We start from the raw sequence: 23057 nt of genomic DNA on the forward strand, positions 1-23057 counted from the left end.
TGCCTCAGTGGGATACAGCCGGTGCATTGAAAAAAATACAGAAATGTAGAACATAATGAGGTATTATACATTTTCAAGTTTTCACGTAACCTTGAGCTTTAACACTGGGGTTAAAATGTCTTAATTTTTAACCTTGCCAAGCTGAAGATACAAGGGAATACTACTTACCTCAATAATGCAGTGGAAAACTAGGAAATCCTGAGTATGGCAGCTGTGCTTACACTGCCTGTTGTGGAAATTCTTCATGACCAAAACTGGTAACCTTCCTGGTCTCCTGCTTGTGGCTCTTGATAGAAAATTCCTGAACACAATATTCAACGTGACATGTATAAAGCAAATGATATATAAAGTAGAGAAGGCAATGAATGGGTAATAGAGCACCATACATCAGCTAAGTGTTACAGTGCTCACTCACTTTGACTCTCAATGTGACACTTTTCAATTTGCTTTTCGTTCAGCTATCAAGCAATGATTTGTGCTAATTATTAAGGGCCTGTTTCCCTGGGAACTATAGTGTTATCAAGCACTCAATATTTTTGATGTCATCTAATACATACAAACATACATGTGTACACACATACACACACACACAAACACCGAGCACATCACCGGAGGCACACATCAACCAAATAACTGCTGCAGCATACGGGCGCCTGGCAACCTGAGAATAGCGTTCCGATACCTTAATAAGGAATCGTTCAAGACACTGTACACTGTGTATGTTAGGCCCATACTGGAGTATGCAGCACCAGTCTGGAACCCACACCTGGTCAAGCACGTCAAGAAGTTAGAGAAAGTACAAAGGTTTGCAACAAGGCTAGTCCCAGAGCTCAGGGGAATGTCGTATGAGGAAAGGTTGAGGGAAATCAGACTGACGACACTGGAGGACAGAACGGTCAGGGGAGACATGATAACGACATACAAAATACTGCGAGGAATAGACAAGGTGGACAGAGATAGGATGTTCCAGAGAGGGGACACAGGGACAAGGGGTTACAACTGGAAGCTGAAGACTCAGACGAGTCACAGGGACGTTAGGAAGTATTTCTTCAGTCATAGAGTTGTCAGGAAGTGGAATAGCCTAGCAAGTGAAGTAGTGGAGGCAGGAACCATACATAGTTTTAAGAAGAGGTATGATACAGCTCAGGAAGCAGAGAGAGAGAGGACCTAGTAGCGATCAGTAAAGAGGCGGGGCCAGGAGCTGAGTCTCGACCTCTGCAACCACAATTAGGTGAGTACACAAACACAAAACAGAGGTATTCTAGAGCAAGTCCAAAGTTACCATGGTGGCAAGTATGTAACAAGTCATACAGTGGTACAGCATTGATACAGTAACTCCCAATGGGGCTACTGAACCAATTATTGAAGATACACTTTTATTCCTTGGATGAAACCAGATCTACCTCCCATTTCCCAGGTGCTCAATGACCCCTACGTATTTAGTGCTCTTGCATGAACAGAATAGCAACAATTACATACAGGCTGCCATTAAACTACAGAAGTGATGAGGGTTTTATTTATATTCACCAAGCAACATCAACATTTTTTAAATCTATCACTAGACACAACAACACAAGGGCTACCTAATGAAACAAATTACCAGATCATATAACACAACACTATTGCTTAGTCAACCTTATTATAATAGAAATTGACTGATACCATGGTTGACCAGTGGACACACTGTTCAACCATTTAGCAATCTTACTGATTATTTGACACACACAACTACAAGATACTACTGTATTGATTTGTTGTCCAATGATACAAAGATTGATACTAAGTAATTACCTTAAATCTAGTCTCAAATACTGAATGTAATATAGCTTTTGTAAAAAATATTAATACGTACACAGTTTATATATCCCCATTTCCCCATATGTACATATGCAATTTTTATAAGTTAATAAGTGAAGTAAACACAAGAAATTACCAACATAAAACCTGTGTTTATGAACCAAATTAATTGACCAATATCGGTTTAACATGAAACCTGCGTTCATAAACCGAATTACTCAATAAACATTGGTTTAACTCCAACTCAAGTGAAAGTATAAAATTAATTTTATAAATAATTTGTGGGAAATGAAGTGTGAAGAACAAACTGCTGGTCAACCACTGAGTACATCACTCACCTTACTCACCTGCTTATTACTCACCTCATATACTAAGTAACTACCTCACATACTAAGTAATTATCTCACAAACTAATTACCTCACATACTAATCAACTATCTATCATGCTAGTCAATGTAAAAATAGAAATACTGTTTAATTTCCTGATAGAGTGATCAACTGCGCCTTTAATATTGATCAACTGAGATAGAATATTACTGTATTGAACTAGCTGACTACTGGTAAACACATGTAACTAACAGTATGTAGTCACTTAATATGCTAATGAACTACCTAACATACTGATGCTCTACCTAACTACTTGGCACACTTTACTGTATACAGTAGGACCGCCATAACCGCGGGTCCAGTTTTTGCGGTTTCAGTTATCCGCTGTTTAACCTAGCCCGAAAAAAACCTTAATTTTGCGTAATAACTGCATTAAAGTGTAAAAGAGCGATGGTGACAGTTCTTCAAATCGTAAGGGAAATCGTGAAGTGCTTCCCATCAGTGAAAAAGTGTAATTCTCGACTAACTGTGCATAATTTATCAATTAAACTTCTTCGTAGGTATGTATGTAAATGAAACATGACTTGCACATAGGGTTCACTACCATCCATGGTTTCAAGTATCCATGGTAGGTCTTGGAACTTATCCCCAAGGATACAGGAGGGCCTACTGTATAAAACATCCTGATCAACTACTACAACTGTTATATTAACAAACTACACAACATATCATAACATAAGCAAATCAGGGGATGGGTGGGGTTTGAAGCCCACCTGTTCCCTAGTTTGTTTGCAATCATGTTATGATTTTGTGAATACTCGCCACACTATGAAACTACATAACATACCATGGCATTACTTAATTAATAAGAGATACCAAAAATACTGTGGTACGTGACTCACGAAATCGTAATGACACGATTGCAAACAAACCATACCACGGGCGGGATTGAACCCGCGGTCAGAGAGTCTCAAAACTTATTGTGGCTAGCTGGTCCAGTGGCTAACGCGACGGTCTGGAGTTTTGAGACTCTCTGACCGCGGGTTCAATCCCGCCCGTGGTATGGTTTATACTGTGGTACTATCCAACATATGATAAACTACCCAACAAAATACTCAAGTACTACCTAATACATATACTCTGGAACTACCCAACATGCTGTGTCAAGTATTGACACATACTGGTTAACAACATACTACCAGACAGTGATCATGTTAATCAACCACTCAACATTGATCAACCAGACAGCATATTATTCAACCATCCCAGTATTTAATAACTACCAGGTTATAATGGCCACATATCCAATATAAAGAGGCCACATGTCCAACACAAGAGGCCAAAGGCATGTAAAAGTACGTAAACTACTGAACACATTTGTCAATTGAACGACACAGTGGTAAGGTACTACACACATTACTCCCGTCAAGGGAAGGTGTCTTTATGCTAGTGAAAGACTCTTGATCCAGTGAGGTGGAGTTACTCACCTTTTCTTTGGATTAAATCTGATTACCTTCCATTCTTTAAGCACTGTTTGACTCCTACGGGTTCAGTGCTTCCTCATACAAATACGACACATACTGCTCCGTCTTAGCATGACAAACTTCATCCTACAAAACAGCATTCTGACAACTGGTCATCACATAACACATTATTAAAAACTTTATATTAAATGAATATTAAATAAAGAGGTCATGTGGTGTGCCTGACAACCACTTGACATTGGTCAAACACTTGACACATTACACGACCCTTGAATATGGGGGTCAATTACCCGACACAATGGGCAAACAATTAACCTAGGTGAACAATGGTGTAAGCCAACAGGTAGTGAGAAAGAGACTGCCGTGAAGCTAGTATTACCATGTTTGCTCCAGGACCAGACTTCATAGAGTACAGTGCAGGTGCTCCTCGACTGACGATAGGATTATGTTCCCACGAACCCATTGTAAGTTGGAAATATCGTAAGTCGAATATGGATATATAAGTAATAAATAACTACTGTCACTAATAAGCAAATAAACAAATAATTACTGTAACTAAATACCAGTATTTAAAAGTAAATAAATGCTCACACTTGCTAGTAGCTTTCTTTGTGTTTAACAATACTTTATTACAACATGTATGTAAACTACACTCTGTATACTACACAAAGAAATAAAAACTTTGATTTTGAATTACTATACAGTACTGAATGTGCACATATCACACCACTGTAAAATAAAAATATCGTATGTCAAACCATCATAAAGTGAGACGCACCTGATACAATAACACACTGATACACAACCTTATAAGTCAAACGAGTACCCAGAGGTCAGGATCAGGAGAGGTCACAAGTGAGGTAAGATGTGATGTCAAGAGATGTGTAACTCAAACAATATGTACACTGATCAATACTAATCAACTTGCAGGTACTGTATAGCATTGATGTTAGATGTACATTGTTTGAGTTCTGTCTCCTCATGACCTCACCTGTGATTTCTGCTGAGCCTGACCTCAGGATTCTTGTTTGCCTTATGAGGCCATATATCTGTGTGTTTTATATATAATGTATTGATAAACTCCAGCCTTGGAATAAACATCATGATGAAGGATCCACGGTAAACAGTCTTCCTGTTCCACAGTAAACAGTCTTCCTGTTCCACAGTAAACAGTCTTCCTGTTCCACAGTAAACAGTCTTCCTGTTCCACAGTAAACAGTCTTCCTGTTCCACAGTAAACAGTCTTCCTGTTCCACAGTAAACAGTCTTCCTGTTCCACAGTAATCAGTCTCTCTGTTCCATAGTAATCAGTCTCTCTGTTCCACAGTAAACAGTCTCTGCTCCACAGTAAACAGTCTCTGCTCCACAGTAAACAGTCTTCCTGTTCCACAGTAAACAGTCTCTGTTCCACAGTAGTCTCTGTTTCACAGCAAATGGCCTTTCTCACTGCCTGACTAGCAATACTCTGCATTGATCAAGCAGATAAAACACTTAGTCAATAATATTCTGCAGGTGTCATCCAGCCAGGAACCTGGTCAACAATATGGTGGACAGCTCAGCCAACTAGAGTGGAAAAATACCTTACACCAGTCAAGTAACTATCATACTCTTTTAAATATATATATTGCTACATTTGTCACAACAAACTGATTGAAATGTTGCAATAGTTGGCCAACTAGCACACCGACAATTTGAACACGAGTTGAGTAATTGAAAGTTGCTATTTTGTGAAGGGAAAAATCTATACATAAATAACCCGCACATAGGAGAGAGAAGCTTATGACAACATGTTCGACCTGGACCATTTACAAGTCACAGTGTGGCTTGTACATGGTCCAAGTCAGACCAAAGCATCATCACAAGATACTCTCTCTCTCTCTCCTATGTGTGAGTCATTTCTGTATTGTTCCAGTCATGATATTGTGCCATTTTTCTGTAAGGGGGACCTCTTAACGAATGGATTCCTTCACTAAATATTTGTGGGGGTCCTGCCCATTACGTCAGCAGTGAAGAGCAATGAGGTTTAAGGCAATGATAAGAATGCCTTCTTCAGTCTTCAGATCAAAATACACTGCACTGCATGACTTTAGCTTGGGGGGAAGGGGGGAGTTTTCTCCTACACATACAGTTTTGTAGAATGTATATCACTTTTTGCAGGCAAAATAATGTCATTTAAAACACTTAACTACCAGGAAGTGTTAGTAGGTCCAACATCTAAACAGTGAGATATGGACACTAATATACAGATGGCATTTTGGGCGCACTAATGCTGTCTCTTTTTCTGATACTCTTGCTACATATATTTCATAAATAAGTGAGGGTTCGTGTGTTAATATACTACATTACCACATGTATGACAGCACAGTTCATGGTACTTCGGCACTTGACAGTATCTGTGTAACACTGGTAGCTGGCAGAATGCTGAAGCATCCCGAAGACAGGGAGCAGGTGGACAGGAAGGCTTGATACACACCCTCACCTGGTGTGGTCGAGGACCACAGTCATACGTTACTTCGTTCCCTCCTCCGCCAGTACACTCCCACAGTCGTGTCTCCACTCCTTCGCCGCAGCTGCTGGAGCACTGCAAGGCCAGTAAAAGTTTAATCAAGAGTTTATGTGACTGGTATATAATACTGACAAGATGAAGAATTAAGACACATGTGCAACATCTGGGTATCTTTGTTTGTAGACGTTTTGCCAACCAGTGGTTTTGTCAATACAAGGATATAATGTGAAGAATGTAGAATTATATACAAAAGATGAGGTAATCAGTCTCTCAGCCTTGAAGTTGGTGAAGAGGGACTGATTACCTCATCTTTTGTATAGAGTTATACATTCTTCACATTATGTCCTTGTACTGTACTGATAAAGTTACTGGTTGGCAAAACGTCTACAAATAAAGATACCCAGATGTTGCATGTGTCTAAATCAGGATTGTCTTGCATAAAATTTGCCTTCACAGTGCCAAGAATGAAAATAATGCAGGTAGCATCAGAAAAAAGAATAATGTATTACTGGCATAAGAATTACCAGTTGGAGAGTCCTGCCTGCACTTTAAGATAAGATAAGATAAGATTTCGTTCGGATTTTTAACCCCGGAGGGTTAGCCACCCAGGATAACCCAAGAAAGTCAGTGTGTCATCGAGGACTGTCTAACTTATTTCCATTGGGGTCCTTAATCTTGTCCCCCAGGATGCGACCCACACCAGTCGACTAACACCCAGGTACCTATTTGCTGCTAGGTGAACAGGACAACAGGTGTAAGGAAACGTGTCGGAATTTCCACCCACCGGGAATCGAACCCAGGCCCTCCGTGTGTGAAGCGGGATTTGGGATATTTGCTATTTGGAGGGACATCTAAACTGTCGTATCTGCTCGGCTCTGGCAAGACAGTGAAAGTGTGAATGATGGTGAAAGCGCTTTTTTTCGGGTCTGCCTCGATGGGAGACAGCCAGTGTGTTAAAAAAAAAAAAAAAAAAAAAAAAAAGAGATATTAAATGTGATGGACAAGGGTGTCCCCCAAGACACACACTACTACTCACTTCGCTCCAGCCAACTGGTGTCCAATGTGCTGAACAAGGGTCCCGGAGACACTCCCTCTGTGCTTCAGGCATGGGGTCTGCACTGCATCTTATTGGATCTACAATCCCAGCTGTCCAGTTGTCAGTGTCTGCTTCTGGAAGACTCACACATGACACCACACGCTCCTGCACACCACTGGGACCACAAGTAGTGGAGCAGTGTTCCCATGGACCTGTCATCCACTTTGCTTCACACCTTGGGAAAAATATACTTCATGCTATTATAATGCTCTATGCAAAAACAAACCATGGAACTGGTTGGGTTCAAATCCATGATGAGTGAGTCCTAAAACTCCATGGGTTCAAACCCCTCAAGGAAGGTTCCTTGATGTTGGTGAGGGGCTCTTGATTTAGGGAATTGGATCTGTGCTCCAGTTCCCCGAATTAAGCCTGAATGCCTTCCACATCCCCCCCAGGCGCTGTATAATCCTCCGGGTTTAGCGCTTCCCCCTTTATTATAATCCGTTTAATCCATGGGTTCAAACCTCACCTGTTCCTTGGTTTATTTGCAACTCTTATGATGATTTCATGTTATGCAAAAAATGTTAAGTTATTTAATTATATTTCAAGATAAGAGCAAACATGATGGCACTTTCAAAAAATTAAAGGCATGATAAAGTTTACAATGTGTTTTGCTTAAAAAGAAATATACATTACTGTATACTAAAGTATTGCTTTAAAATACAGCAGTTTAATATAGAGTATATTTTAATTACCTGTATCTCTGTTTTAAGCCATAATCTCTAAGTCAAAAATTTTTGCATTTTTGTTGTAGTAATAAGTTTAAACTTTGTTATCTCAGTACAACCCCACCAACTTAGTAATAATAATTCTTTCTCCATTAACTCAAGAAATCCCAGTTAACCTTTAATCACTAAATCAATTTAAAGTATTAATACACACCTAAAATTGTACAATTTAAATTGTACTAATTGTAATAATTTTTTTGCTACCCCTCTACTACAGGTCCACATCCCTTTATCCGAAATTTGAAAAGTTCCGAAAACCGGAGTTTTTTCATGGAGTGTGGAGTGTGTCATCTCAGTGCTGGGTCACACCACCACATGGTGGCCCGACCCAGCATTCTGAAATTCGAAAAATTTGGAAAACCAAAGTTTTTTTGTGGAGTGTCAGTCATCTCAGTGCTGGGTCACGCCGCCAAACCCAACATTCTGAAATTCAAAAAATTCTGAAATTCGAAACACTACTGGCCCCAATGGTTTTGGATAAACGGATATGGACCTGCATAATTTTTTCTAATTATAATTTTTTACTGGTTCATTTATTTAATACACTCCATAACCTATGTCTAGCTTTGAGTAGTCTGTTAGCATTAGGATTAGTCTGCCCACAATATGCATGACAGTGGCTGTCTTTGTAATTAACATGCATAGTGTGTTCTCTTGCATTCATTATAAACACTTAACTTTGTACTTACACTCACCCAAGTGACTGTATATATAAAATTACTTATACGTATTATTATTGTCTTATAAATCTCAAGTTAGTCTTAAGTTTGCCTGAAATGCTCTGCATATAAAAGGTCTTTCTGCATGTACACCCAAACGTCATTCACCTTTGTACAAACATTGTATCATGTAGAAATAAAGAATTATTATTACCACTACTGAAGGTCCTTCCTTACCATTCTTTGTTTCATAATTAACTTATTACCTACTAGTACTGGTTCCCTTCCCTTCATGTGTTAGTGTGTGACTAGTTAATGGGTCAAGTTACAGCCAAACATTATCATAACTTTCTTTCTCCTATAGTGGGTTATTTGTGCATTGTGTACTTTTACAAACGTACTCAAATAACAGGGCAACTTACCCAAAGGTGTTGCAGGTTGTAGTGTTGAGTGAAGGGCGTGGCAGGTGCTGACAGCTGTTGTGGAACACCTGAGCATCAGTGCGGCGATCCCGGCATACTAAGGTTTCATGTTGTTCACCGCTGCCGATAATAACGAGAGAAAAATGGCACTGAAGATTTCTTTACAGTTCCCATACATAAGACACTTCTGCTTTATATATTTAACACTTGAAAACATACAGGATAAACAAGACTAATACTATTACTGTACTGTCAGATAACAGCTTCTGCAATTATGTTACATTAAATTTTTTTTGTTTGTCTATATTCAGTTAAAATATATTTAACCCTTTCAGGGTTGAGAGGCCCTCTCCTGAACTTGTTCTCAGAGTCGAAAATTTTTCGGAAAAAAAACAAAATTATTTTTTCTTGTGAAATGATAGAGAATCTTTTCCCGATCATAATGACACCAAAAGTATGAAATTTGATGGAAAACTTATGGAATAATGCTCTCGCGAAGTTAGCGGTCTCGCCGATGTTTACGCATCGGCGATTTCTCCCACTTTGAGCCCTATTTTTGGCCAATTCCTGTGTACTAGTCGACAAAAATCATATTTATTCCACTAGAACTCTATTTTTTCTATTGAATGAGTACAAGAAACCACCCATTTACCAATTTCAACTATCCAATAAAGTGGTTAGAAATTGGCAATTTTGCCAATTTCACACAAATTTCAAAAGATGCCAATTTCCAAACAGGGTCCAGAATAAACAAGAAAGACATTCCTGGCACTAAAATAACAAGTTCTCTGTTCGTTAATCATGTCCCCAGGCCCCTCTTATATTTCTTTTGCTTTCCAGTTTGAATTTTTATTCTTACAAAAAATAGAAGATTTACTGTTATGCAGACTACTGCATTAGTGTAGAAATGGTATAAATAATATCAGCGCACTTGTGAAAGAATATCAGACTCACCAGTTGACGTGTATTGGACGCTTGGCATGATTTGTTTACTTTTGAACTTTGGTAAAAATCGAACATTTCTGCTACTTTGAGCTCAATTTCAAGGTACTTTTTATTGTAAAACCAGTCAAAATCATCTCAATTTCTGTAATATGTCTTCCATTCTATAAAATGAGACCAAGAAAACTAGAATACAACCATAAATACCATACGAAAATACAGTGCAAAGTCGCTGTTTTAATCCAAAAAACACAAAGTTTTTTTTTTCTCATTACGCACTGTGTGCTGCAGGATTTTTTTTTATAGTGCGCACACTGACCACATAGACCCATTCTTTCATATGTAGGCCTACCAGCTTTCTCTCGCTAGATTTGAAGGCGCTAGAATTTAGGCGTACTAGTAAGTCAATAACCCTGGTGCGTAAGCTGTACTAGTATGTTGAAAACCCTGAAAGGGTTAATTAATATTTGCTCACACAAAAATAATTTAAATCTATAATAAATTGATAAACAATCAATGTAGGGTCAAATAAATGGTATTCACCCTCCACAGGTGACAGAGCAGGCAGTGAGTGGGCCCACCTCCCATTGATAGTGCTCCTGCTTCAGCTGCGTCAGGTAGGTAGTTGTAATACGTACTGATTCTGGTTCTCTCATGCCATGGACCTGAAAGATAAATATTTAAAGACGTACAGAAATTTCAACTAAAATGCCATGAGCAAGGGGCTAGTAACCCCTTCTCTTTTATAAATTACCAAATTTAAAAAGAAAAACTTTTGTTTTTCTTTTTAGGTCACCCTGCCTCGGTGGGATACGGCCAGTGTGTTGAAAGAAAGATATACAGAAATTTCTTCTTATTTTTAGTAATCTAAAGAATGGGTTTGGGATATCTGCCATTTAAAGTGACATCTAAACTGTCGTATCTGTACTTCTCTGGCAAGACAGTGATAGTGTGAATAATGGTGGAAGTGTTTCTTCTTTTTCAGGTCACCCTGCCTCAGTGGGAGACAGTCAGCATATAAAAAAAAAGGAGGTGCTGTGTACAATATATGAATTCTGCAGAATTCTGAGGTTCAAATCCCCAGCTGATCTGAGAAAAAGCTGGAAAATGTTTCTAGAATAAACATTCCCAAATGTTGTAAAGGTGTCTTATTTATCAACTTGTTCATTTTCTAAACCATTTATTCACAAACCCAATGGTGCTTAAGCTGGCACTCACATCATGTAAAAAAAATAAAAAATAAAAGATCTAACCATGATGTAGATAGATCCAAGAAGAGGTCCTCTTGCTTGTAGCCTCTCACGTTCACCCTGGCTGTTGTACAAGAACTTGGCGCCCTCACCTGTGCAACACCACCCCTCAATTAGTCAAATTAGTAAAACACTTGAAGAATTTTATTATTATTATTATTATTATTATTATTATTATTATTATTATTATAGGTAGTAGGTTGGTAGACAGCAACCGCCCAGGGAGGTACTACCGTCCTGCCAAGTGAGTGTAAAACGTAAGCCTGTAATTGTTTTACACGATGGTAGGATTGCTGGTGTTTTTTCTGTCTCATAAACATGCAAGGTTTCAGGTACGTCTTGCTACTTCTGCTTACACTTAGGTCACACTACACATACATGTACAAGCATATGTATACACACCCCTCTGGGTTTTCTTCTATTTTCTTACTAGCTCTTGTTCTTGTTTATTTCCTCTTATCTCCATGGGGAAGTGGAACAGAATTCTTCCTCCGTAAGCTATGCGTGTTGTAAGAGGCGACTAAAATGCCAGGAGCAAGGGGCTAGTAACCCCTTCTCCTGTATATATTACTAAATATGAAAGGAGAAACTTTTGTTTTTCCTTTTGGGCCACCCCACCTCGGTGGGATACGGCTGGTGTGTTGAAAGAAAGAAAGAAAGATTATTATTATTATTATTATTATTATTATAATAAAAAAGAAGTGCTAAACCAATTCAAGAATAAAAATGCACAATACTGTGGCTGGAACAATTCACAGTAACCTGCACATAGGAGAATGTGTGTGACTAGTTAACAGTCCAAGTCGGACTGAAATGTTATTGTAAGTTCCTTTCTCATATATGGAGGATATTTGTGTATAGTTATACACTTTAAACACTACTGTAGACTCATATTAAGTTGTAATAAAAAACTGTCAATGAATAAACAGAATGATGGATGAGAGGCTGGAATGGTAGAGTGTCGGACTGTTAATTTATGGACCATGGTCTGGGCCCCTTGTCTACCCTTTTGTTTATTCACATTACTGTAGTTTCATCTATTCACTAGTTTTAACAATCTTTAAAAAATCACAAAATACTACTATAATGTATCTCAATAAGAATAATGCTATAATGGATCTCAATGAAGAGTAACTAATTATAGACATTTACAGGTAAATACAGTGGATCCCCGCATAACGATCACCTCCAAATGCGACCAATTATGTAAGTGTATTTATGTAAGTGCTTTTGTACGTGTATGTTTGGGGGTCTGAAATGGACTAATCTACTTCACAATATTCCTTATGGGAAAAAATTCGGTCAGTACTGGCACCTGAACATACTACTGGAATGAAAAAAGTTCGTTAACCGGGGGTCCACTGTACAGGTAAATACAGTGGACCCCCGGTTTACGATATTATTTCATTCCAGAAGTATGTTCAGGTGCCAGTACTGACCGAATTTGTTCCCATAAGGAATATTGTGAATTAGATTAGTCCATTTCAGACCCCCAAACATACACGTACAAACGCACTTACATAAATACACTTACATAATTGGTCACATTGGGAGTTGATCGTAAACCAGGGGTCCACTGTACTTGCTTAGCTAGTAACATCTTAAGTCCTGGTACAGGCAAGTCCTGCTTTAGAGCGCTTCGCTTTACAGCGCTTTGCTACTGCAGTGGTTTTCAGTTACAGTCATTCTTCATTTATTCAGACTTCCTACAATAAATATATTTACCACTCACTATAAGCTAAGGACGAAAATATTTTAAGGTAAGTAATGTGTACTGTATACATATTTATTAAGCCTAGCTCTATTGCTCACTTAATATATGATGGGCTTTTATATGCATTTCACTTTATAGCAATTTTTGCTTTACAGCAGTAGCTCAGAACCTAACCTGCTGTATAAGTGAGGCCCTTCTGTACAGCAGTAGCCTGGAACCTAACCTGCTGTATAAGTGAGGCCCTTCTGTACAGCAGTAGCCTGGAACCTAACCTGCTGTATAAGTGAGGCCCTTCTGTACAGCAGTAGCCTGGAACCTAACCTGCTGTATAAGTGAGGCCCTTCTGTACAGCAGTAGCCTGGAACCTAACCTGCTGTATAAGTGAGGCCCTTCTGTACAGCAGTAGCCTGGAACCTAACCTGCTGTATAAGTGAGGCCCTTCTGTACAGCAGTAGCCTGGAACCTAACCTGCTGTATAAGTGAGGCCCTTCTGTACAGCAGTAACCTGGAACCTAACCTTCTTTATAAGCAGGGCCCTCTTGTACAGCAGTAACCTGGAACCTAACCTGCTGTATAAGTGAGGCCCTTCTGTACAGCAGTAACCTGGAACCTAACCTTCTTTATAAGCAGGGCCCTCTTGTACAGCAGTAGCCTGGAACCTAACCTCCTTTATAAGCAGGGCCCTCTTGTACAGCAGTAGCCTGGAACCTAACCTCCTTTATAAGCAGGGCCCTCTTGTACAGCAGTAACCTGGAACCTAACCTGCTGTATAAGTGAGGCCCTTCTGTACAGCAGTAACCTGGAACCTAACCTTCTTTATAAGCAGGGCCCTCTTGTACAGCAGTAGCCTGGAACCTAACCTTCTTTATAAGCAGGGCCCTCTTGTACAGCAGTAGCCTGGAACCTAACCTCCTTTATAAGCAGGGCCCTCTTGTACAGCAGTAGCCTGGAACCTAACCTCCTTTATAAGCAGGGCCCTTCTGTACAGCAGTAGCCTGGAACCTAACCTCCTTTATAAGCAGGGCCCTCTTGTACAGCAGTAGCCTGGAACCTAACCTCCTTTATAAGCAGGGCCCTCTTGTACAGCAGTAGCCTGGAACCTAACCTCCTTTATAAGCAGGGCCCTCTTGTACAGCAGTAGCCTGGAACCTAACCTCCTTTATAAGCAGGGCCCTCTTGTACAGCAGTAGCCTGGAACCTAACCTCCTTTATAAGCAGGGCCCTCTTGTACAGCAGTAGCCTAGAACCTAACCTCCTTTATAAACAGGGCCCTTCTGTACAGCAGTAGCCTGGAACCTAACCTCCTTTATAAGCAGGGCCCTCTTGTACAACAATAGCCTGGAACCTAACCTCCTTTATAAACAGGGCCCTCTTGTACAACAATAGCCTGGAACCTAACCTGCTGCATAAGTAGGGCCCTCCTGTACAGCAATAGCCTGGAACCTAACCTGCTGTATAAGTGGGGCCCTACAGTAGCTTGTAAGAGGTGATTAAAATGCCAGGAACAAGGGGCTAGTAGCCCCTTCTCCTGTCCGTAGGGTGACCTAAAAAGTCCTTTTTTAGGTCACCCTGCCTCAGTGGGAGATGACTGGTGTTAAAAAAAATTCTTAATTGCCTCATGATTTTACATTGACTGTGACCCCTGTCTATACACAAATAACCCGCACATAGAAGAGAGGAGCGAAACGTCGTCGTAAGCTCCTCTCTTCTATGTGCGGGTTATTTGTGTATCGTTCCAGTCACGGTATTGTGCCTTTTTTTGTTACCCCTGTCTATCTTCCTACATATGTCCTTCCCTCAACACCCTGACCTCTCTCTCTCTCTAACATATCATTCACCTATGTTGTCAGCATAGTTGCTGATCCCTGTGTTATATAGCATAGCATATTAGTATCATCCATGTGCTTTAGATAGGAGATCCCTTGTAGGCCTGTGACTTTGTGTGACGTCACGGGATGCGCATGTGTAGGCTCGTACCTCTGCCTCCCTCTCACTCGGCGGCAGACCATCCAGACTAGAACACGGCAAGGCTGGGCTCCATTCCTCTTCATCTCAGTCTGACAATATATGTTACCATCCAACAAGTGTGTCTACCTTCAACCCTCGACATCTCCATTTAAGAACCCCTACGATAATGTCATGCATCTCTATGTATTTTTTATTTGTTTTTATCACCCTATCTTGGTGGGAGATCAATGGTGCTAAAAAAGAATAATGTAATTGATGAGTGGTTGGAGTGCAAACATGGTAACACTTTGTAAAGGGATTCATGGAAACTGGTTAAGCAGACTCGAGTTCAGGAGATGGGAAGTACAATGCCTGCACTCTGAAGGAAGGGCAGAGATATTTCAGTTTGGAGGGGCACCTGAACTTAAGTATTGGCATGCCTCTGGCAAAACAGTGATGGAGTGAATGATGGTGAAAGTGTTTCTTTTTCGGGTCACCCTGCCTTGGTGGGAGACGGCCAGTGTGTTAAAAAAAAGTAATTCTAACCAATCATCATTACCACACATCCAAATTTATTCCAAAACACTGTATGAGAGGATTAAGATCTTACTGATAAAGGTTTTAGATGGTTCTTGACTGCTGCCTCCATTAAGGAAGAAAACAGAGGAGTTATCAGCAAGGGCTAGGAAGTTCCCAGATGGTGTTTCTTCATTAATCATGATGTTGTGTGCACCAGCTGGCAGGATAGCCACCAAGCTGTAGTCTGCTAACAAAGAATTGGATTAAAACATTGCAATATATACGCGCTTTTTATATGCCACCCTGAATTTATTGTTTCTTTACCTTTAACATCCATAAATATAAGCAAATAATTATTGCCATTGTAGTCTTAGGTTAGGCTTAAGAGGCACACAAGTCTTCTAATAACATGTTCACTTTTCCACTATAATCTACCTTGTCCATAATTACTATCGCATTTACTTCGTCTGTTTCGTAAGGTGAAGTCCAGGATCTTTCCTTAATTCATGGTATAAACTTAACAATAGTGTTGTAGAGGTCTGAGCAAAGCTCACACCTCTACAACACAACTGCTGTCTACAACGCAATTGTCTACAACACAATTGTTAAGTTATCCATGAATTCGGGAAAGATCCTGGACTTCACCTTACAAAACAGACGAAGTAAATGCGGTAGTAATTATGGACAAGGTAGATTATAGTGGAAAGATAAACATGTTATTACAAGATGGGGGAACTTATGTGCCCCTTAAGCTTGCCTGAAATGCTTTCCATAACTATGGGATTTCTACATGTACAACCAAATGTCACCCATCTCTGTACAAACATTTATCATGCAGAAATAAATCTTTGGCTTTGACACAAATCTTTGAAGCAACTCTCATGTAAATTTACTATTATGTAATCAGAATGGAAGAAACACTTGCATGGGATATAATTTTAGGTCATCATAAAGCCCAAAGTCCTGGTTTTGAATCTTGGGCAGAAATCTTACACCCACTACCAGTGACCAGAGGAACTGAGGCTACCCACCATTTCCTCAGATCAGGGCTAATTACCTCCAATTTGTAAGGTGCTGCATGACCCTTTGGGGTTTAGTGCTCCCCCTAAACCTGTCAACTGAAGGTGGGTTCGATAATTCATTACAAATTTATGCAAGTATTAACCTGGTGGAGGAACATCATTGTAGTCGAAATTGTGGTGATGGCAGGTGGCACCATCCCCACCACACACTCCACAGTCGTCTTCTTGCATTGCAGAGCCAATCACATTGTCGCATCCCATTGGCACACACTTGCCCTGGTGGGGTTGGTTAATGTAATAAAATAATGCAAAACATGTCACATTGGGATTCAGGGAAACTGGTTAGCCAGACTTGAGTCCTGGAGGTAGGAAATACAGTGCTTGTACTGTCAACAGTTCTTTTATTTAATGATAGAGCAGTTCCCATCATATCCATACATATCTCACTGTGTAAGAATACCCAGGTAGATGCTGTTTAACTTGAATTATAACTAAAACTTAACTCTTCATCAAATATTCAGGTACAGTATATGACACTTGTTAGTAAAGTATATGATAGTTGTTAGTTAGTACATAATATTTGTTAGTAGGTTGATACAGACAGATTCTGATGATTTAACATACGTATTTGATCAAGAAACAGTAATTTCATTAAATGGAATTCTTGGCACATCTGACATATGTTAATATTTTCTCACAATGTTAAAATAACAAACGGTGTTGAATGGATCCAATACCTGATAATGTCTTGTTCTATTATGTACCAGTCTCAATGGGAAATTGCAAGAATGTTCTGGAAACAGATTTATTTTATTTTCTTCTGATTTCCTCTTGCAAATTAGTGTAACCTAGAACAGTATCTACAGAGCAAGATGTGTGACATGATGAGTGTGTTAGGGACTACAAATCTCTCTGCCTCATTTGGAAACCTTCTCTATGATGCACATATAGACCAACAATGGAAATAAGTCAAGGACTCCAATAGAAATAAGTCACTGACTTTTTTTTAGGGTTATCCTGGCGGGTAATTTACACATATGCTACTATGCAATAAGATCACAGTAAACAGGTGATATCACAATATGCAGAACAACCACTGTGAAAAAAATAGCAAAATTCCAAGCACTTTCATAACTTCTCACATTATCAAGGAATTATATATATAGTTCCTTGATAATGTGAGACGTCATGAAAGTGCTTGGAATTTCGCTATTTTTTTCACAGTGGTTGTTCTGCATATGCTGGTATGTATGATAATTTATGTAACTGTATTTATGTGTACCTCTACCTGAATAAACTAATAATTCACTGAGCATGATCCATGCATATGAATTGCTTCTCACAGTTAATACAACAATGATTTTTTCATTACCTGAACACATATATCATTGGGTTGGTCGTAAGAGCATCGCGTCCCGTCTGTTACGTATTCTCGACCGATGTAGACCTCGTTAGTGCTATGGCTATAGCAGGAAATACGGCACCTCTTTTTATCTGAAAAATATTTTTCATTTAATATATGCACTCTAATGGAGGGGTTGAGATATTTGCCGTTTGGAGTGACATCCGAAATGTCATATCTGCGCGACTCTTCAAGATAGTGATAGTGTGAATAATGGTGAAAGTATTTGCTTTTAGCCCTTTCAGGGTCCGTCCCGTAGATCTACGGCTTTATGGTGAGTGTCCAAACCGTAGATCTACGCCATGAGCTCAGCTCACTCTGATAAACTGTGAGTGGTACATTTGGGCCTAGATATGAGAGAATACATCTATGTGGTATGTGTGCACCACATAAAACAGATCCTGCAGCACACTGTATATAATTAGAGAAAAAAACTGAAATCATGATTTTTTGATTAAAACAGCAACTTTGCAGTTTTTTCGTATGTTTTTTATAGTTGTATTTGCGATTTCTTGGTCTCATTTGATAGAATGGAAGACATATTACAGAAATAGAGATGATTTTGATTGGTTTTAGCACTGGAAATGGCTTGAAACTGAGCTCAAAGTAGCGGAAATGTTAAATTTTTGCCGATATTCAAGAGTAAACAAACGACCTCACACGTCTAATACACATCAGCTGGTGGGTCTAATATACATTCACAAATATGGTGATGATATTTATACAATTATTACAGTATTGCATAGCAGTAAATCTTCTATTTTTTGGTGTGAATAAAAATTCATTATGTGAATAAAAAATCAAAATGGAATTTATTTGTAAAGCCTCAAAACATGACTAATGAACAGAGGAAATGTTAGTTTAGTGCCAGGAATGCCTACATTGTTTATTCTGGACCCTATTTTGAAATTGGAATATTTTGAACTTTGTGTTAAATTGGCCAAATTAACAATTTCCGATCACTTTATTTTGTAGTTGAAACAGTTGACTTGGCGATTTCTTGTGCTCAATCGATAGAATAGAAGTAATACTAGTGAAATAGCTAAGAATTTGGTTGATTGGAATAATGTAATTGGCGTAAAATGGGAGTCAAAGTCGGCAAAATCGCCGATTCGTAAATATCGCTGACACATCAAAATTCGCGAGAGCATAATTTCGTCAATTTTCCACCAAATTTCGTACTTTTTGTTTTATTACCTTCACAAAAAGATTCTCTACGATTTCATAAGAAAAAATAAAAAATTTTTTTTTGGAAAATTCTTGGACACTGGTGCGTGACTCCAGATTTGGGCCTTGGACCCTGAAAGGGTTAGGGTTACCCTGCCTGGGTGTTAAAAAAAACAGTATATTCAGGGAATTTTTTTTAACTATTTTTACTTAGTGCAGAGAATTATAAACAAGTTAATTTTATTAAGAAACTATTCACATACAGCCCCCTCTAATGCACCATAAAATGGCATTTGAAAAGGCCTTAAGATTCATGCTCTAATTTCTTTACACACACAAGTCAATTTTACAAGCTAAGAGCCATTATCCTACCTCAACTCATTTGATAGCCCGGCACTATCTAAGGTATACTACCACCCCCCAGGATGCCACCCACACCAGTTGACTAACACTCAGGTACCTACTTACCTGGTTGTGGTATCATGGATGATGTACATATCTGTCAATCAGTCAAGTCAAGGAACTTTGGGTTTGACTGTCTAATTTATGTATTTGGAAACCTTCTCGATGCTGCACAAATGTTCAAACAATTCACTGAATGTGACCCATGAAAATTTGACTTTATGCTGGAAAAGTTGATGGGATACTATAATGGAAGACCGGAATGACTTAAGATGAGGCACCATGAGTACAGATCTGTTACTGTAGCTACAAATACTGTTAGTAGTTGTACATGTATGGTATACAATACTAACAAGATAAAGAATTAGATACATGTGCAACATTTAATGTTTTGCTATCCAGTGGCTTTATCACTACAAATACAGACACCCAGATGTTGCAAATGTGTCTATTTCTTCACCAGTGTGTATAGTTATACTCACATCTCTTAGCCTCATATGGGAGCCAGGTGAGCGCAGCTCTACGTGGATCTAGATTAACAATGCGAGTGATGCGGGCACACTGCTGGGCCCTAAAGTCCTGGTGAGGCAGTGGGCACTCCTCCACACTACACACCTGCCACTCTTCTCTCTTACCCCGGCACCGACGACCACCCCAAGCTGGACTGTTAAGTATATAAAAGCGTTACTTATAACTGAAAAAAATAGCTTTTAATATACATGAAAGACATATGGTATCTGTGTTATACCTGTGATCAGTTCTGAGTGTTGTTCTGCCCGGCCTGGGGCTGGAGCAATTTACAACTAACCCACAGATTACAGACATGTTAGTGTTAGTTAAAAATGATGCTGTGATGTAAAGATGGTGAGTAGTAATAATGAATGATGCTGTGATGTAAAGATAGTGAGTAGTAATAATGAATGATGCTGTGATGTAAAGATGGTGAGTAGTAATAATGAATGATGCTGTGATGTAAAGATGGTGAGTAGTAATAATGAATGATGCTGTGATGTAAAGATGGTGAGTAGTAATAATGAATGATGCTGTGATGTAAAGATGGTGAGTAGTAATAATGAATGATGCTGTGATGTAAAGATGGTGAGTAGTAATAATGAATGATGCTGTGATGTAAAGATGGTGAGTAGTAATAATGAATGATGCTGTGATGTAAAGATGGTGAGTAGTAATAATGAATGATGCTGTGAAGATGCATAGTGTTAATAGTGATGAATGATGCTATACAACTACAACAGCCCTGGAAGTCATATCCTGGACAAATATATATCAGGAGAGCACCAGTATTGCTATTAGAATTCCAGCATTATGCAGACATTATCTAAACAAAGCATTATATTTAATAATGGTAATATAAACTAGAAATGAAGAACTCTGGAAACATATTGATAGATGACCATACAAAAACTTCATAATATATGGGAATATCCAAGTTATTAACACTAATTCCAGTCCCAAATATCAGCAATGAACAACTTATATGGGCTTAATACTTTTGCAAATATAATATGCTCAGTAATAACCCACATGGAGACAGCAACACAGGAGGTTGATTGATCTGTATATTTCAATCCCCCGTTGAAGATTATTATTATTATGGAGGAGTGCTAAACCCATAAGATAAGATAAGATAAGATTTCGTTCGGATTTTTAACCCCGGAGGGTTAGCCACCCAGGATAACCCAAGAAAGTCAGTGTGTCATCGAGGACTGTCTAACTTATTTCCATTGTGGTCCTTAATCTTGTCCCCCAGGATGCGACCCACACCAGTCGACTGGTGTGGAAGGCACTCAGGCATAATTCAGGAAACTGGAGCACAGATCCAATTCCCTAGATCAAGAGCCCCTCACCAGTCAAGGAACCTCTCGTGAGGGGAACTCCTGTTGACGAGGATCCCAGAAGGGGGTCAAAATATACAGATCAATCAATGTCCTGTGCTGCTGTCTCCATGTGGGTTATTATTGACCGCTGATAAGTGTTCATTACACTTTACCTATTCATAATATAACAATAATCCCAAAACACTAATTATGAGATTCCTGCATCACGGATATAACTACTGCACTAATATTGCAATGCATTATATTTATTGGGAAGGGCTAAACCCATGGGTATTGCACAGCACCTGAGGAATGGAAGATAATCTAGGGTGTTTGTGAACAGCAATGTGACATCAAAACTAACCATACTGAATTGTTAAGTCAGTCATGCTGCTTAATTTGTCAATAGTAAAATTTGAAACTTTGCCTACAGTTGGGCTCAATATATCTCCTAGCTGCATGTATTTGGAGAATTTGAAGTTGACTGAGCCAACAGAGCTAATTATGGGCCTGGCTGGTTTGATTTAAAGAATGGGAGTGTAGCTCCCATTCTTTAGATCAACTCCCCCTGCCTTTGAGACTGACATGCACAAGTGGCATGATACTACTAACGGAGGATGGTTGCAAGCTCTGGTCCTGAAGGCCACTCCAGTGCCACAGGTTCTGGAACATGGTCCCCACTGGCTCCAGGGACCCCAGCCACCATCCTGGGGGTTGTGTTTCACCGGTGATTCTCCCTCCGTCACATCCGTTTCTTGGGCCATCGCCACACAGAATCCGTGCCGACACCACTGAAAGGAAAGGGAACCCCAGTGGAATTAATTCTACTGTATTTTTTTCTTCTGTAACCTTCCTAGGTTAAGTCTTCAGACAAATTAATTGCCACTACCGGTGTGTGCGACTTAGTGGTCTTGAGGATTGTAATAGGACCCCAGTGGAAATAAGTCACTATGACTTTATGGGTTATCCTGGTGGATAATTTACACTATGTATGATAATTGAACTTATGTGTACCTGTACCTAAATGAACTTAGTGACAATGAGGAAAAACCCCTATGTAACAGATCCTAACTTTCTTCATGTTGTTAGGTTAAGTCTGTCAGGAAACAGGACAAGTGTTTTCTGATAAGTGTTTCCTGACAGAGACCTTCCACTGGCTTACCTCTCCACCCCTTTGAAAAATTATGGTTACAATTATAAACATTAGATTCCATATTGTTGTCGGGGGCTAAGAGCCACCAAAGTTTAAGTTTATTTAGGAAGCATTTCATAAGATGGCTGCCATTCGACGCACCATTTCTACTTAATAAATCTGAGCACAATAGTCGTGTATTACTCCAATAACCTCCATTTATATCTTTGAACCCATCTCACATCTCCCTTCACCTGGAACAAAATTAAAATACAGAGAAGTTACTTTCTGCTCAATAATAACCCACATGAAGATAAAGTCAGAAAATTTATTTGCATTTTTCGACCCCCTACTGAGGTACTCTTCAGCAGAACATCTACTGAAGAGGACCCCAGTAGGGGTTAAAATATACAGACAAATTCAACTTTGTAGTACCCACAGTCAGTGGCCTGGCTTCAAACACTTTTTATTGTACGGCAATAAAGGATTATTATTATTATAATCAAGGGGAAGCGCTAAACCTGTATGATTATACAGCGCCTGGGGGGGGATGTGGAAGGCATTCAGGCTTAATTCGGGGAAGTGGAGCACAGATCCAATTACCTAAGTCAAGAGCCCCTCACCAACATCAAGGAACCTTCCCTGAGGGGACAGCAATAAAGGAATGGAACAGACTGCCTGCACATGTCAAAGCCAGTCATAGCAT

The 23057-nt window shown here is 39.3% G+C and overlaps 1 protein-coding gene across 1 annotated transcript in view; it reads right to left on the reverse strand.

The window, feature by feature from the left end:
* Positions 1–1500: 1500 nt before the first annotated feature.
* LOC128691881 (A disintegrin and metalloproteinase with thrombospondin motifs 3) overlaps positions 1501–23057 on the reverse strand; it is a 90468-nt gene continuing 68911 nt past the window's right edge. Inside the window, exons 5-14 of the mRNA XM_070100868.1 lie at positions 21832–22010; positions 19867–20048; positions 17786–17907; positions 16557–16689; positions 15483–15635; positions 11215–11303; positions 10505–10626; positions 9020–9139; positions 7151–7385; positions 1501–6189 (exon numbers count right to left, since the gene is read on the reverse strand). Coding sequence (XP_069956969.1) covers positions 5938–6189; positions 7151–7385; positions 9020–9139; positions 10505–10626; positions 11215–11303; positions 15483–15635; positions 16557–16689; positions 17786–17907; positions 19867–20048; positions 21832–22010 — 1587 coding nt within the window. The 3' untranslated portion in view covers positions 1501–5937. The remainder of the gene's footprint in view (positions 6190–7150; positions 7386–9019; positions 9140–10504; positions 10627–11214; positions 11304–15482; positions 15636–16556; positions 16690–17785; positions 17908–19866; positions 20049–21831; positions 22011–23057) is intronic.

This window comes from Cherax quadricarinatus, chromosome 75, assembly GCF_038502225.1.
Source record: "Cherax quadricarinatus isolate ZL_2023a chromosome 75, ASM3850222v1, whole genome shotgun sequence".
NCBI lineage: Eukaryota > Metazoa > Arthropoda > Malacostraca > Decapoda > Parastacidae > Cherax > Cherax quadricarinatus.